We start from the raw sequence: 17262 nt of genomic DNA on the forward strand, positions 1-17262 counted from the left end.
ATCATATCATCAAAACAGAGAAGGCAGATGGATAATTCAGAGAAGCTAACCATTTTGGTCTCCCATTGACTTCAGGCATTCAGCTGTGAAGACTTTGGCCATGCATCTGGTGATGGGAGCACATTAAAAAGGTTGCCATGAGAACATGAAGCTTATTCACCCTCCTGAGATTTTAAAAGAGTAGCAGTTTTGTGGCTCCTCATTGTCCTAATGGAATTGACTCTATCACAGCTGCCATAAAAACTAATCTTACTGGCATACCAAATCCAAGAAACCAGAGACTGGGGCTGGGAGACATTAATAGGCCAAAAGCCAGCACTGGATTATCTGGCGTGCATTATTTCAGCAACCGAATTTCCATCAAGGACTGCTGTTTTGAATTATGGATGTACTTTCACAATAAAACTGTCTCTCTCTGTGTGGGTGGGTTTTCAAGGTTTCTAAATAATTCCCCCTACCCCCAATAATAATTTCATGATAAATGCGACAACAGGACTGTTTTGCTGCTATCTTTATAAAAATGTCCATTTCGTATCAAATTAGACGTTCCGGGCAATGCACCACAGAGGAAATTGCAGCTCTCGAATGCTTAAAGAAATGTTGCCTTCAGCTTTTTGGTGCACCCAAGGTATGCAATAATCTCTCAAAAATGCACTTTGGGGAAGGAACATTGGCTTAAATAATGTAGCTGCTGTTCACTGAAGGATGTAAAAAAAAAATTAAATGAACTTAACATTATGGATTTAGCAGCTTCCTGCACTAGTCATGTGCTACAGCTCCTAGAGATCTGTAAACTTTAGTAATGTCTGTGCTGCTGGAAATGAACATGTTGAAGAGAAGAAATTTAACAAATTGAGCCTACTGTAACCATTTTTGTCCTGATGAATCAGCAGGCCTAGGGATTGCTGAGGGCAGAGAGGCTCTGCCACTTACAAAGGGAGAACAAAGCATTTACTTTAAATAGCCAACTTTATCCTATGCATTCTCAAAGAGAATGCTCCCCTGCAAGCAATCACTTTTTTATTTGAATCTCATCAGTTCCTTCTCATCTAGTAACGGATTAGCCTGATCTTGTCAGTATTTGGAAGCTAAACATGACCGGAACGTGGTTCAGAGGAAGGCCTTGGAAACCCATGAGGTGGAACTTCATAAAGTTGCCATATGTCAGTTGTGACTCCAGAGCACACTTTACTTACTTTCCTTTTGGCTCACCTGCTGGGGTGTGGGTGGAACTTGATAAAGAATTTGCTTCCTCCAGATTAAAGGCATCAACAATGCAGGCATGATGTACCCCTTCCATTTTGCAAACACTTGTAAAACCTAACTTCTCCCAGTAACAAAATTTATCTAGTCAGCATTTTTAAAATTGCATTATTCCTTAATGTTATTTTGAACTTTTAAAGCACATCGGATTTGAAACTGGCCTTCATGTTGTTGTTGTTTTTCTTAATTTGAGTGATAGCCCGGCACTCCCAGCAAGCTGGCTGGTGGCTGGTTACTCATTTAAAACCCCACAGTAAAACCCCAATAAAATAATCTATCCTACCCTGTCGACAAAAAAAAACAACCTCCCCCCACTCTACAACTTCCCAACCCATTCCCCTCAGGGGATAGATGGTACAGATAGAATCAGGGAGTAGGAGCTGTTCTATCCAATGGGGGGGGGGGAGGCTAGGTCTAATTACCCTGGCCTCACCCAAAGACCTGGTTGAAGAGCTCTATCTTGCAGGCCCTACAGAAATGAGAAAGCTCCGACAGGGTCCTCGGCTCTCCTGGAAGCAAATTCCACTAGGTTGGGGCCAGGACTTCTCGTGGGCTAGGGATCACCATCAAGTTTTCACCCATAGCGAGAAGAGCCCTGTAGGAGGCAAAGGAGGGTAGGCGGTCCAGCAGATGATCCGTGCCACAATTGGCAACCAATGCAGATGGGCTCTGCACTGGCTGGATATGGGCCCTCCATGGTGTATCTGCGGTGTACCCTAGCAGCTGCATTTTATACCAGCTGCAGTTTCTGGGTCAAGGCCAAGAGAAGGCCAGCATAGCGGAAGTTATAGAAATAAATCCTAGAGGTGTCCATTGTATGGATCACCATGGCCAAGTGATCATAGGACAGATAGGACGTTAGTAGCCTTGTCTGGCAAAGATGGAAAAATGCCAGGCAAGCTACCTTCATTACCTGGGCCTCCACTGATAGGGAGGCATCCAGAATCACACCCAAGTTCCTAGGCTCGGGCAAGATGGCGAGTTGCACTCTAGCCAGAGTGGGCAATCTCGCTTCCTGATCAGCCACAGGGCCTCCATCTTGTGGGGTTAAGTTTCAGTCAACTCTGCTTGAACCATCCAGCAATGGCTTCCAAACATCTGGTGAATCTATTTGGGGAGGAGGCCAGGCGGCCATACATCAGGAGCTAGAGCTGGGTGTCATTTCAATATTGGTGACAACCCAGCCTGAAACTTCAAAACAAGCTGGGCCAGAGGGTGCATAAAATTGTTAAACAATGAGTTGCACACATTGCACCGGTAAGCCCATTCGGACACAGGGTCCCTCTCTTGCTGGACTGTTGTTTCTGCATGATTCCATGTGGGTTCTGCAAGTCCAACCAGCCCCCCCCCCCATCAGCTCCTCCTTCCTCCAGCCATTGCTTGTGATAGCCAACCAGAAAACACACAATATCAGTATAATATTGAGAACTCTTTAAGTTGTATGGAAAGGTACAACAAAAATGTTCCAAATAAACCATGAGAGTTTGGCACTCCCATCTTGAAATATAGTCTACTCAATAGTTAAAAGAACAATTCCACGGTCTGAACAACTCCCGGGGATGTTGTTTAAGGAGTACAGTTGATATCCTCTTAGGCTACGGTCCCAAGGAGGGTATTTACTTGGAACAATGAACATAATTCACTTGACTGCATTTCCAAGGAAATGTATTTAGGGTTATACATAGGACAAGTTCTGACCTATTACTATAGCATATCTTTTCAAATGGGGATTCAACACTGAGAAAGTTCAGAGAGATGCTATTTGCTGAACAAATATAACTGCAGAGGAATTCTTAAAGAAAAACAAATCTAACGCCAGCTATTGGTATTAAATACACATACACACTCCCTTATCTTCAAATCCACTGTAATCTCACATACAATATTACCACTCATACAGCCAATAGATTTTTTATACTCCCTTTCAAGCGTTTTTAAAATAGCAGAATGTTATGAGTGCTTTGACATACAGCACAACAGTTTTGAAAACATTTAAGTGTTTTATTAAAAACCAGGCAACTTTAAATCCAGATCGACAATACTTCTTACATTAGGGGTGACACATATTGTGATTTATACAGAAGAACAAAGAATGTTTTTTAAGACAATGGTGAAAACAACATGCATCGCACACATGCACAACTCAACAATGCTTGCCTTTCATTTCAAATTCCACCTCCATAAGACATTTCATAAGCTTGCTGCCAGAACCAATTAGGAAAAGGCTTCTTACTGGCCACACAGGATGCGTGTCACAGATGCACATCCCAAAATGCTTGAGAGTTAAAGGCCTAGTAGACAGCCAGTCCCATCCAAAGCAGTTACACTTGTTTAAGTCCAACGCCTTAGAAGAGCTCTGGCACTATTACTTACAAACCACCACCCTGCAGGAAATAAACCAAAGGCCCCTCTGAATCAAGCTCATACCCCTTCAGAGGATTATGCCCACTAACTCTGTGCATGAATACGTGTCCTAGTTTTGCTTTCTTCAAATCAGTTTCCATAGCAAGTGGGGGTAATTCTGCCAGCCCTGTGTCATTATTACAATCACATCATTCAGTGGCAATGGAACGATGTTGAAGTACCACTGAGGAGGCTGCCTGGTATGAGTGTGTACATAAATCACTGTTATAAGCTGCCTTCCTTCCACCTGAGAGCCATGCTCAAAAGAGACTCACATTCTACTCCTTTGTACAGCACCTTTCCTCAATAGTGGGCCCAAGATGGCGTTAACTAAATGTCCTTATGCAAGGATAGAACAATTAAAACATCTCTCCAGCAGTTCTATCAGGGAAGGGAATGCCACCAATAGCCCAATCTTTAAAGTACAAAGCTGCAGCATAATCAAACATTAAAGCTGGCTGGTTTTATTTGCTCTTCTGCAAGCAAACAGTGAAAGGACAGACCCATTGCTAATCAACAAATGAAAATGCCATGGCATACAGCAAACCTCTCCGAGAGCACAGAAAAGAATGAGCTGGAAGGAGGAACACAGTCCAAACACAGGAAGATAAGTTACAGAGGGTTTTTTTTTTCAGGTGTGAGCTTTCAAAAGAATCAGAGCTGTCTTCATCAGATACAAGACCAGAGATCTGAGACTTCTATTCCAATTAGGAGGTGGGAAGGGTGTTGCGAAGAAAAGAACCAGGATGCGGATGCAAAGGTGCAATTCAAAATGTGCCTTCCTTAAAGGTAGAGACAATCCTTCAAACCTTATAATGGATGCCAATGGAACCAGACTAAAAGCTAATATGGTTCCTATAAGCTAGGTGTAACTGAACAGAAGAAAAAGGAGAGGGCTTTACAGAGGACAGGTAATGTTTAAAAAAGTAAAAAATTTAAGCAGTAGGAACAATGCTTTGAATCATTTCCGTCCTCTGCTGCACAGATACGGATATTTAGCAAAATGGGCATATTTAGCACCATTTTGACTGCAGGGAGAGGGATGTTGTTTTTAATGCTCTCCTGTAATCCATAACAATATCCTTAACATTTTTATCCTGCCCTTCCTCCAGGACTCTCAAGAGCAGCGTTCCTCATGTTATCCTCACAACAACCCTATGAGGTAGGTTAAATTACCAGAGGCAAACTTTGTACCACCAGGCAAACTTCAGACCAGACCAGACGCTTGAAATCAGGTCTCCAGAACTTACTACAATATTGCAGTTAGCCTACCCCACATCCTCTCACAATGAAATGTTCCCCCTCAATAACTAAGAATTAACAGAACACTGTTTGATTATAGCATCTTGCTGAAATTCTTACAATCGCACTGTAATGTAGGCCAGTGGCATCTTTACAGTGCAGGAAGGGGGGCTAAGTTGGGAGAGAATGGATTACTTAAGTCAGGGGTAGTCAACCTGTGGTCCTCCAGATGCCCATGGACTACAATTCCCATGAGCCCCTGCCAGCAATTGCGAATTGTAGTCCATGAACATCTGGTGGACCACAGGTTAACTACCCCTGACTTAAGGTAAACTCTGTGATCTGAACTAAAACTCTCAGACGGCAGCTCATTTTTTGGGGCCCCATGGTACCACAAGCTAACACATATAACAACAAGCAGTTGTGTCCAGACTGTTCCCAACTTCCTTAGTTTTCTGCCTGCAGAGTTCTCTCTACAAGCATTATAAATGTGATTCTCCACTATTACAATTCATTCTGCCTCCTCGAGACAAAACAAAAAAAGTAGCAAATCGGAGATATCAAAAACATTTCCCTGTCACCCCAATAGCATCCAGGCATAGGGGCTGGCCAAAGATTTGGCCAGGATAGAAGGCAAGACAATCATGATGTAATAATCCCTTTGTAGATTCAAGCCTGTCCAGTCTGATAGGTGGAGAATGACTATTGGACTACACAGTCCCCCCTCCCCCCCCCCCCAAAAAAGTCATTATTCACTCACTATAACCTTCTGGGTTTTCAGCCCTCAGATGCTCCTGCCACTGAGTCTGAGCAACGATGGGAATGTAGACAGAAAAAGTCTTAAGGGTTGCCCCTGCAATTCCGCCAGGCCTTCCCATCTGGCACTTGCCAAAACCCAGCCCTGTTTTTGGAAGGTCTTCTTCTCAAGAGCTGGCTGTGGTTGTGGTTAAGGAAGCTGCAGGAGTGGTAGGGTTTAAATCCTTTATATCCATCTCTTTTTGTTTTGACAGTTGGCTTTTATCCTATTGAATTCTAAAGTGTTGTAACTTGGCCCAAATCGGAGGGTGGGCACAGAAATCCAAGTAAATAAATTGTGCCAAGATGACAGCAGGCAGATGGTAATTGGATGCTAAGCCAGGAAACGAAGTACCAGGTGTAAACCCATCAAGGCAACCCTGGAGCTTATCAGTCTAAACGACAGCCTGAACACTGCTAGGGCTTACAAAACTCTGTAGGAGGAACAGATCTCAATATTAGTAGGAGAAACAGGATTCTCCTTTTTTTAAAAAATTGCTACTCTCTGCTTTACAAACTTGGGCAAGTTGGCATTCCAGAATTTTGATGGTAACAAACTTCTGCTTAACTACAAAAACATAATTTGTAAGGCAGAAGCTAATCTTTAAACCTCCCGTGGTGCCGCGGGCGCCACGGACTAAATAAATGGCTAAGGGGTTCTAGGGCGGGATGTGTCCGTGATGAGGAAGGGTTCGGATTGGACCCTTCCTCCAGACAGACAATCTAAACTTAACTAATATTATTAACTCTACAACTAACAAGAAGAAGAGCATAGCCAGAATTATAGAAAAGAAACAGAATAATGACAGTTATGGCAGCCTCAGTCTTTTTTTGCCTTTTTTAAATACATTTTAAATACATTACTTAATTTCTAACGATGATGTGGGAGAGATGAGGATGTCCTCTTTTTCCCCTCAGAGGAGAAGGACTCTTCACGGTAAGTATCCAATCGTCGTTCTCCCTCTGAGGGGGTGAGGACATCCTCTGGGACCTCCCCAAGCTGTGTCCCTATTTGGGTTTACTGCTCTTGTTCCACCTGTTGTAACACTCTCCTACCAAACGCTGCCTGGGCTGCACTGCAGGAGTGAATCTTGTAATGTTTAATGAACGTAGAGAAGGAGCACCACATGGCCGCCTTACAAATCTCTTCTACAGATGCTCTTTTTTATTAAGGCGGATTTAATTGCTGCGCTTTTCACTGAGTGTGCTGTTAGACCTATTGGTGTTTGTAACCTTTGACACTTATACACTTCTCTTATACAGTCCCTTAAACTTTTTCTTATGGCTGCTGCATACATCCTTGCACCTGTGTTCAGCTGTGAAACAGCCACAGAAAGTGCCTGATAATTCCTAAACTGCTCTGTGTGATGGAAGGAAATTTTTAATGCTCTTCTCACATCTCAAGAATGCCATCCTTTTTTTCCTTTTCTGTTTTTTGGTCTGGGATAAAACGTAGGTAATACCACTTCTTGAGTTACATGAAAGTTTGATGACACCTTCAGTTGAACAGAAGGATCCAGACATAGCACTACTCTGTCTTTGTGTATTATGTCGAATTCTTTCTGTGTTGACATTGCCGCTAACTCTGAGACTCTCCTGGCTGAAGTAATGGCTACCAAAAACAGGGTCTTTAGCCTTAGAAAGTTTAAGGCTACCTTTTGTAGTGGTTCAAAGAGACTTGTCTTCTTAAGGTTGCTGCCCTTAACCTCTGCTTTACTCCATCTTGTAGGAAGTCTAAGACTTCCTTAACCCTTAATCTCAGGTCTTCATTCTTCTACACCACCTCACAAAGACTTTCCATGTATAATTGTAAATTTTATTTGTGGAGTGCCATCTGGACACTAAAATGTTACTAATAACTCACTAAATGTTACTAATAACTTCCTCACTATAACCTAAGTGTTGTAAACCTTCCCACCTAACCTCCATGCAGTTAAACTCAACCATCCTGGTTCCGGGTGCCAGACTGGTCCTTGGTTCAACAGGTCTGGAGACACTGGAAGTGTGAGTGGCTATTGTCTTGCTAACTGCTTCAGTGTTGAGAACCATGGCCTCCTTGGCCACAAGGGAGCTATCACAATTATTTCTGCTTCTAGAAGAAGTATTCTCTTTAACAGACTAGGTATGACCAGTAGAGGTGGAAACACATAACATAGTGTCCTTGGTCAGAGCGTCTGTCACATAGAGGCCTCTGGATGATAGTACCGGGTCATGAATTTCTGTGTCTGTCTCTTTGCAGGTGAAGCAAACAGATTGATCTGCAGCATCCCTAGTCTGTTTGTGATCCACTGAAAGACTTATCTCTTTAGTTGCCACTCTTCTTCTGACACGGTTGTTTTGCTCAGCCAATCTGCTGTCACGTTTCCTTTCCCTTTTATGTGTTTCACTCTTAGAGACCTGAGGTGCATCTCTGCCCACTTCGAGACTCTCCAGGTTTCCTTGCAAAGTTCACTGACCTGGATCCCCCTTGATTGCTTTGGCAGCCATGTTGTCCGTCCGTATTAACAAGTCCTTCTGTTGAAGGCGCTGTATGAACTGTGTTAGAGCCAAGAAGACTGCTCTCATCTCCAGGAGATTGATTGGCAGTCTGCTTTCCATCTCAGACCAAGTCCCCTGTCTGGAGTGGCCCTCTGCTGATGATCCCCAGCCCATCAGACTGACACCTGTAAAAACCTGTATCACTTCCAGCATCTCAAACAACTTTCCATGACTCAGATTTATGCTTTTCGTCCACTGCTGTAAATTCAACTTTAATACTGCTGGTACTTTTACCCTGAAAAGGTCTGAGAATTTTTTTGTAAGGACCTGGAATTTAACCTGCTTCACAGTACCGTGTCCAGGGTAGAGATCATGCTCCCCATTAGAGCCACTAGTTCCATTAGCAATGATGCCCTACTGCGTATTACCTTTGTCGCTGCTGCAGTGATCTTTTCCAGCTTTTTCTGTGTCAGCAACAACTCTGCTTTCTGCGTGTAACACACTTAGATATGTAATAATAGTGTTCACGCAATACTGTAGGTTAGACAGAGTTTAGAGAAATAGAGACTCGATAGAATAAGGATACAAAGGGCTGCCCACTGCCAACTTAGCTGTCTACCTAAGCTGAGGAAGGAAACGCACTGAGCTGGGGTGACTCCTGCCGGAAGCTAACAGAAAGGAGGAAATTTGAATGGTCTTGCCTCCCTGATAAAACGGTGGTCAATCACCCAGAGGATTGTCCTCGCCCCCTCAGAAGAAGAACCAACTCTTCTTCTAAGATGCTCAAAAACTATTTAAAACCACACTGATTGAAGCCCAAATAGAATAGCAATCCACAGGTCAGGAAAGGCACTGCCAAGTCTAAAAGAAGGCCTATGTGGTTAATGCCACAAATCAAGGAAGCTATAAAAAGTAAAGAGGCTTATTTTTAAAATTGGAAGGTCTGTCCCAATGAATTGAAGAGGAGGGACCACCAGCTCCAGCAGAAGAAATGCAAGTCAATAGTCAATAATTAGCTATGTAAACAGAAATTTTGAGGAGTGGGCTGCTGAAAGCATCAAGGCAAAAACCAAACATTTAAAAAATATATCCAAAGCGGGAAAACAGCCAGTGCGGCCTTGGGATGAAAAGAAATAAAGGGACTGCTAAAGAAAGAAGGCAGAAAAGCTCAATTCATTTTTTCCTTCTGTGTTCCCTGCAGAAAGTGTGGAGCATGCATGCAAGCCACAGCCCCTATTTTCAGGAAGGGAGTCCAAAGAACTGAGTCAAATATAAGTGATCAGAGACTTACAGGGGAAATTAAAAACCAATACATCTCCAAGTCCTGATAGCATACACCTGAGTTCTTAAGGAACTCAGATATAAGATAGTTCATCTATTAAGCCATATATCACCTAAATTCAGCTACTGGACCAGAAGACAGGAGAGTAGCAAAAGAATGCACTTATTTACCCAGAGAGTGATTAAAATGTAGAATTCAGTGATGTAGGACGTACTCATGGTGACAGGAACAAAGAATTTTCAAACAGGGGATTAGATTAATGGATAAGTCTATCAAAGGCTAGTAAACCATGGTGAATGAGGAGAACTTCCACATTCAGAGGCACTAGTCCTCTCAACCCCAGAGCCAGGAGGCAACATCAGGGAAAAGCTTCAACCTCTATGCCCAGTTGTTGGCCATCCAGAGGAACTGGTTAGCCATTGTGTGAGACAAGATTATGGACTATGTAATGGTCTGATCCAGCAAAGCTCTTGTGTTCTTAGAGCATGTTTGCAAACCACCATGACCTGTCCTCCCTTCCTGTCTTTGGTGCTCTAGCTATTTTGCTTCTCCTGGCTGCTCTTCCACCATATTTACTTTTCTCTATACCAGCGTACCTTTAAAATGACCCCAGATGCAGAAAAGACGCAGCTGCATAGTAGCAATATACATGCTATATAAGCCTTGCACAGGTAAGGAACAATATATTAGTTCCATACTTTTGTGTCCTTTGATGTATTTAATATGGGATGAATAGCACTATCTGGGGGTGGGGGAGAGAAATTTGGAAGCTGATAAAAAGCATTTTGAAAACGGGAATAATCCAAACATCGATGACTCAATGCACATGTTATTTTGGACTCAAATCAGGGAATGCGGTCTTTGACACACTTGTGGGCTTGTATTTTCCAAGAGGTTTGACAGGGCATAAAATCTCAAAGTTTATGTCCTGGGTCCCCAGTGTCAGGCAGTAGGGTGCTACTTGGAGTCCACATACAAACACTCCACAGTTTCTTCTGTTTGCAGTTGCAATTGGCTCACCCAATGAAACCAAAATTAAGAACTCAGCTGTAGCTTGAGGGAAGACACACTATATAGCATCAATAGCCAGAGGCGAAATATCTGTGGCAGCTAGGAGCAATGTTTCCAAACAGACAGTGAGCAGCGACCGGCTTTTTTTTTTTTAAGCATATTATCAGCTCCTTGCTTTCAAAAGTATGATTTAAAAGTAGCAACTACAGCTTCTACCATCAGTGAGCAAACTGTTAAACAGAAGCAGCGCCATGCCTCTTATTCTCCATAATGTATGGATCCGTGACTGAAAACTGCAGAGCCTAGCCAAGTCCCTGAAGGAACACCACCATGTTGTTCCATAAATATGAGCTGGGGATGAGGAAATACCCATTTCAAGAGATGGGGGGGCCCTTACAGGCCCTGCCGAACGTTGACAGCTCTTTCGGGAGCTCATCCCACCAGGGTGGGGCCAGGATTGAAAAATCCCTGGCCATGGTCAAGGCAAGGCGTGCCTCCCGGGGGCCGGAGATAACCAGCAGATTCATACCCACAGATCAAAGAGCCCTGCAGGGGGCATAAGGTGACAAGCAGTCCCTCAGATATGCAGATGGCCTTAAAGGCAAGAACCAAAACCTTGAACCTGATCCGGAAGCTAATCGGTAACCACTGCAGCTGCCTCAGCATAGGCTGGACATGGACCCTCCAGGATGATCTCGTGAGGACCCTAAGCAGCTGCGTTCTGCACCAACGGCACTTTCCGGGTCAGAGACAAGGGAAGGCCTGCATAGAGCAAGTTGCAGAAGTCTAATCTAGAAGTGACCATGGCATGGAACACTGTGGTCAAGTGTTCTGGGGACAGGTAGGGCGCTAGTAGCCTAGCTTGGCGCAGATGGTAAAAAGCCACGCAGGCTACCTTTGTGAACTGAGCCTCCATAGACAAGAAGGCATCAAACATCACCCCCTGATTACTGGCCATAGGCTCAGCCCTAAACTGTAGCACTGAGACTCAAGCAATTGGAGACTCCATTTGATACAGAATGCTATGGCTTGGTTATTGTCTGGAGAAGTGGGTAATCCAACCTGGATCTCCAGAATAAACACCGCCACTCTTAACCACTATACCAAGCTGGCTCTCTAAACAGAAGAGGGCTGTCCAACTGTTGGAAAGTCTTGATGCATACTTGATGCTGTCAGCATACCTTGAATGCCAAAGTGTTTTCATGCTTAATTCAAAGTGCTCGTTTTGACTTACAAAGCCAGAAATGACCTGGGACCTATATATGTACAGGAGTACCTTTCCCTTTATAAGGCACTACTTACCAAGCAAGAATGTCTGACCAGCTCCTTCTTGAAGTCATCACCCGTTAAGGTAAAGGTATCCCCTGTGCAAGCACCGAGTCATGTCTGACCCTTGGGGTGACGCCCTCTAGCGTTTTCATGGCAGACTCAATACGGGGGGGTTTGCCAGTGCCTTCGCCAGTCATTACCGTTTACCCCCCAGCAAGCTGGGTACTCATTTTACTGACCTCGGACGGATGGAAGGCTGAGTCAACTTTGAGCCGGCTGCTGGGATCGAACTCCCAGCCTAATGGGCAGAGCTTTCTGACTGCATGTCTGCTGCCTTACCACTCTGCGCCACAAGAGGCTCTTGACACCCTAACTCTAGAATGGGCCACAGCAGTTCCCACCCCCCAAACTGTGAAATGTTCTTCTGACCAAGATAGGCTTAGCTCCTTCTAGCCCTACAAGCCCTGTAAACAGCTTTTAATAGGCCCTAGTCTGTAAAGTCCCTTGGTAGCAGTTTCTGATTATTTCAGTTCACCTGCATATAGTGGAGAAGTATATAATTGGCTGCCATGCAATTTGTAATGTGGTTTTGCTTGTTTGTAAACTGCTTTGAGTTCAGAGTTACCAAGGAAATAAAGTATTATAAATATTTAAATTAAGACGTAAATACTTCTCATCATAGCTGCGCTCTTGAAAAGGTAAAGGTAAAGGTAAAGGTATCCCCTGTGCAAGCACCGAGTCATGTCTGACCCTTGGGGTGACGCCCTCTAGCGTTTTCATGGCAGACTCAATACGGGGTGGTTTGCCAGTGCCTTCCCCAGTCATTACCGTTTTACCCCCCAGCAGCAAGCTGGGTACTCATTTTACCGACCTCGGAAGGATGGAAGGCTGAGTCAACCTTGAGCCGGCTGCTGGGATCGAACTCCCAGCCTCATGGGCAAAGCTTTCAGACAGCTGCCTTACCACTCTGCGCCACAAGAGGCTCATTCTTGAAAAGGAGGTGGCATCAAAGAATGTGCGTTAGAAATTGGAATGCAAGGGAGGGGGGGAATGCAGTTGTAACACAAGGGGAGGATCCATTCATTTTTAGAAACTGGATAATATAAAAGGCAGTCACACTTCACCCTCTTCAGCAAAACAATAAAAGCAAAATATATTTTTAGCACTCTAGCAGCTGAGAAAGCATGTGAAAGCAGCAAGAATGAGTATCAATGTATAAAAATACTGTCAAAAAAGGCCAAGATTAGTCAGAGGAACAAAATTTCTTGAGAGTTTCCGGTTCAGTTAAATTATAAACCTTTTAAACAGCAGGACGATGTAAAGTTGGAAGAACTGCATATTCAGAGATGTTGCACACACAAATCTCACAAGCATGGCTCCCCCCTCCTCCATTATATTAGTCCTTAGACTTTTAAGAGGGGATGAGCCTGCAGTTCTTTAGGGTTTAATTCACTTATGCACCTTAGATTATCTGTCTGCAGATTAAGGCTATACTCCTTCACACACTTTCTAGGGTGTAATGCTCTGAAGTCAGTCTAGACTACAACGCCTAGAAATGCTCTATAACTTCTGTAGAATTCCTGTTTTCCAGTTAAAATGAATTCAAAAACATTTTCAAAAAAACCATGACATGCTAAAGCATTCAGAAAACCAACTAGGGACACGTTCACAACAGAAAACTTTCTGTACTGCGGCCTAGCACCTCCAGGCAAGGACTAGTTTAACAATCTGCTCCGTCTGAATCCAATCTGTAGTATATTCTAGAATACTGACAGCTTCAAAACACGCTGGATGCTGAAAGAAAACCAGAAAAACAGACTTTTCAGGAGAGAGCGTAAAGACTGGTGAAGACTCAGGCAAGAAGCCCGTTAAAGGCTTCCTTTCATATTTAGCGTTCGGTCATGGAGCTGTGGCACTTGAAGCATGTGTCACTTGGTTGTCCAGATCATTACAACATGGGTGCAGTTTCCCCTCACATAGCTTTCTTTAACATTAAATAGATATTTGTTTTCATTGAAAGGGATCACAACTCCATGGCAGAATCCATTTTAACAAGTGTGACAATTGTTCCCCTCCCTTACAAAGAGAAAGGAATTTTTACAGAATCTCAAAGACTATCAAGATTTATTGTAGCACAAATAAAGGCTGAATAATTTGCTGAATTACAGTTTAACCATGCATTGTGCTTATCTTTTCAGAGATGGGATTATTCTCCCCTTGAAAGGCCAGGTTTGCAGCTTGGGAATGCAAAACTGTAGAAAACCAGGTGGGCTACAATGATTTCGAGTGCTTTTGTCCAGCTTGGTCAGATACCTCAGCTGTATCCATTCCTGGGTCGGTCAGATCCAGCTCCTTATTTGCATCTAGTATGGATTGCTACAAGGCACTCTACTTGAGGCTAACCCTTAAGAGTAAGGATCATGTAACCCCAAGTACTACAGCAATTACACTAGCTACCAATCTGCTCCCAAGCCCACTTCAAGGTGTTGTGTTTGAGCTATTTGGCTTTTGGACTGGGGTACCTGAAAGACCATCTTTTCCCATATGTATCTGCCCAGGAATTAACATCAGTGACAGACCCTCCTGACTATCCCATCAATCAAGTTCTTGGGGGCCCACCAAGCAAGAGGGCCTTTTCACTGTGACTGGGGAACAACTTCCCCATGGAGGTGCACCTGACCCCCTCATTTTTGATCTTTTGGAGGCAGCTGAAGACAGTTTCATTTAGACCTGCATTTGGTAAACTTTATTAGCAGTCATAAAGCATTTTTTTAACATCTTTTACTTTATGTGCTTTTATCTATGATGTATGGCACCCTGAACTCCATAAGAACGAAAAGCAACTAATACATTTTAAATAAATTGCCAAAAATGTATTTGACAGGTTGCCAGTCACTACCTTCTTCTAGAAAACGAAGACCCTCCAGTTACGGAATACACACTTTTTGCCAACTTCCAATAACTAAAAAAAAAAAAAAAGATTTTTGCTCACCCACTTAGCAGAATCTGAAAGATGTTTTTAGAATCTGATACTTTATTGATGATCTGGGTGGCCCAGACCTCTGAAATGAAGCACGGTATGCCCTGGTCAGTATTTGGATGGCAGATCTCCAAGGAAGCCCATGGTCACCATGCAGAGACCAACAATCACAAACTACCTCTTAATGTCTCTTTGTCTTGAAAACTCTATGGCAGGGGTAGTCAAACTGCATTTGCTTGCAGGGGCTCCTGGGAATTGTAGTGCATGGACATCTGGAGGGCCGCAGTTTGACTACCCCTGCCCTATGGTGTCACCATAAAGCAGTTGCAACTGCACAGCACTTCCCAATACTACAAACTATGTTTAAAGTTTCGGGGTGGGGGGAGTGGGAAGCCCCTGGCTTCCCCCGAAAGTCCTCCTTCACCATTTGTCAACTCTAGATGCATAGTTTTTCAGCCACTGCCTACTTCCCTTAATCCAAGTAGGAATAGAATGGGAATCAGCCAATAGTAAATGCATCTCATTTTCATTTAACATAGAAGCTTCTTGGAGGAATGCTTCAGGGCAGGAGGGGAGGGGGGCAGGGATTAGCAAACACACTTCAGAGAGTATATTTTCTGCCAGTTCCTTTGCATGCCTCAGTGAATTCGCCAATCAACAATTATAAAGAGAGGAGAAGTGGGGCATGTCACCAAAGTCTTTCAAGATTCAATCTGGAAGGATTTATAAACCACAAGAGAAGCCCATGCCTTTAGCATTATGGGTAAAAAAGGAAGGAAGGTACGATTATCAAGATTTGGTGTTAAAAGGGGTCTGCAACCTTTTGGCGCATTAGCATGCCCAGTGCCTAAAGAGGACCACATCTTAAACCAAAATGTAACAAAATTACTAACCTACTTATTTAGATCAAAAGTAAACATGCAAAGGTAAATAAAGAAACTTTAACATTAATGCAATCCATTTTGGAATAATATTTTACTGTGGAATCCCTTCATTTAGCGACACATGCTTACCTAGTCAGTGTGATTTTTGTGGCTGTTTTCTGTTAGCCAAGGCACTGATATCCAAGTCAAGGATTGTGACAGACACTTTTAAAATGTCATGTAAATGTTCACCTGTAAACCTTGACCTACACTTCAATTTTAGTTTTCATCTTGGAAAAGGTTTGTTCACAGATGTATGTGGTGCCAAAGACTGAACATTCTTGCAGCAAATTTCTTTAGGTTGATAAATATATCAGGTAGACCAGAATAAAAATCTAACAGACTATTTTCTTTGTGTCTCTGAGATCACTGACTTGCAAATCAATTAGTTCCATCTGAAAAAAAGTTACTTGCATCTTCTGGTGCTACTTCAAATGGATTCTGAAACATTCTTATTTCCTTTCCAAGCTTATGGCAATCAGTGAATCTGTTCTGATTTAGCAGTGCTGTCACTAGAATGATAGAAAAACGTGGTTGTCCCCAAGAGGAGATTTAGGTTTCTCCTTATGCTGGGGTCAGACTGGTCTCTTCCAGATCCATTGGCTTGGGATGCTGCTGTGTTAAATACCAGTGCTGCTGCAGAACAGACAGAGTCAAGTGAGAATATTCAGCTCTTCTTCTTTGGGCACCTGCAGTCAAGACTGCACTTCAGAAGAAAGAGGACTTTCACACTTGAAAAGAAGGCCCAGAATTTTCTGAGTCAAATGCAGGACGCACGGAGACCTCTATCTTCCATGTTGTGGTTTCTGAAACTTAGCTACCTTTTTCCCCTTCCTAGTCCCTGAAATCCTCTCATTAATTCAGCCAACTTATGAAGAAACTGCTGTGAATGCTTGATTTTTAATTTTAAAAAATTGTATATGCAGTTCCTGGGGAGCAAGTCCTATTACTTGATATTCAGAGGTATACAGAATTGGAATGCACGTCTACCTGAAATATAAGCAGCAGGGGGGGAGAAGAAGAACCCAATAAATGAAAATAATATATCTTAGTTAATTACAGCCAGTTTGCTTGCCCTGAATGTCAGTCTTAACAATGCTAAACAACTGACTCAGATTTCTTTTAAAGAGCATCCAATATTGTCCTTAGCACAGTGCAATATGGTGCCACTCGGATTATACGTGAAAAATATATATCAGATGAACTTTAAATATAGCTTTTCCCATCAGTACTGCTATAAAAGGAGACCTACATTAGAACCCAACAAGGGCTACAGGGACGATTCTTCGCTTTCGATTGCTCAGAGCAGAAGACCTAATTTAGGAACAATCCTCTCCTAAATGGCATATGAGGGTTCAGTGGAGGTGAGAACACTCTACTTGACAACTTTCCAAAGTACAGCCACGCAACTCCTTGCTTAGCTCCCTCTCGTAACACACTGATAGCCTATTATGGAGGCAATAGCTGGGACACTCTGAGCAGATGCACTGTTATAGAGCAGTCAAGAAAGAAGCAGTCTGTCCTCCTCCTTTTCCTAACCAACACATGAATAGGTATTTGTACACATCACTCACGGGTATAAGGGCTTTAAGAGCCCAAGTTATGAACTTCCTCTT

General features: G+C 43.2%; 2 protein-coding genes across 10 annotated transcripts in view; one reads left to right on the forward strand and one right to left on the reverse strand.

Annotated features, from left to right (window-relative positions):
• The window catches only part of FOXN3 (forkhead box N3), a 226303-nt gene that overhangs the window by 130218 nt on the left and 78823 nt on the right, over positions 1–17262 (reverse strand). The window lies entirely within an intron of this gene.
• LOC143830649 (uncharacterized) overlaps positions 1–17262 on the forward strand; it is a 43091-nt gene that overhangs the window by 10739 nt on the left and 15090 nt on the right. Inside the window, exons 2-4 of one of the 3 annotated variants that reach the window (XM_077323449.1) lie at positions 4779–4828; positions 7943–12441; positions 12741–15981. The exons of the other annotated variants lie outside the window; for them this stretch is intronic. Of the exons in view, the coding sequence (XP_077179564.1) occupies positions 4779–4828; positions 7943–7946 (54 nt within the window). The 3' untranslated portion in view covers positions 7947–12441; positions 12741–15981. Of the gene's footprint in view, positions 1–4778; positions 4829–7942; positions 12442–12740; positions 15982–17262 lie in introns of those variants that run through there. 3 annotated transcript variants of the gene reach the window in all.

This window comes from Paroedura picta, chromosome 2, assembly GCF_049243985.1.
Source record: "Paroedura picta isolate Pp20150507F chromosome 2, Ppicta_v3.0, whole genome shotgun sequence".
Lineage (NCBI taxonomy): Eukaryota > Metazoa > Chordata > Lepidosauria > Squamata > Gekkonidae > Paroedura > Paroedura picta.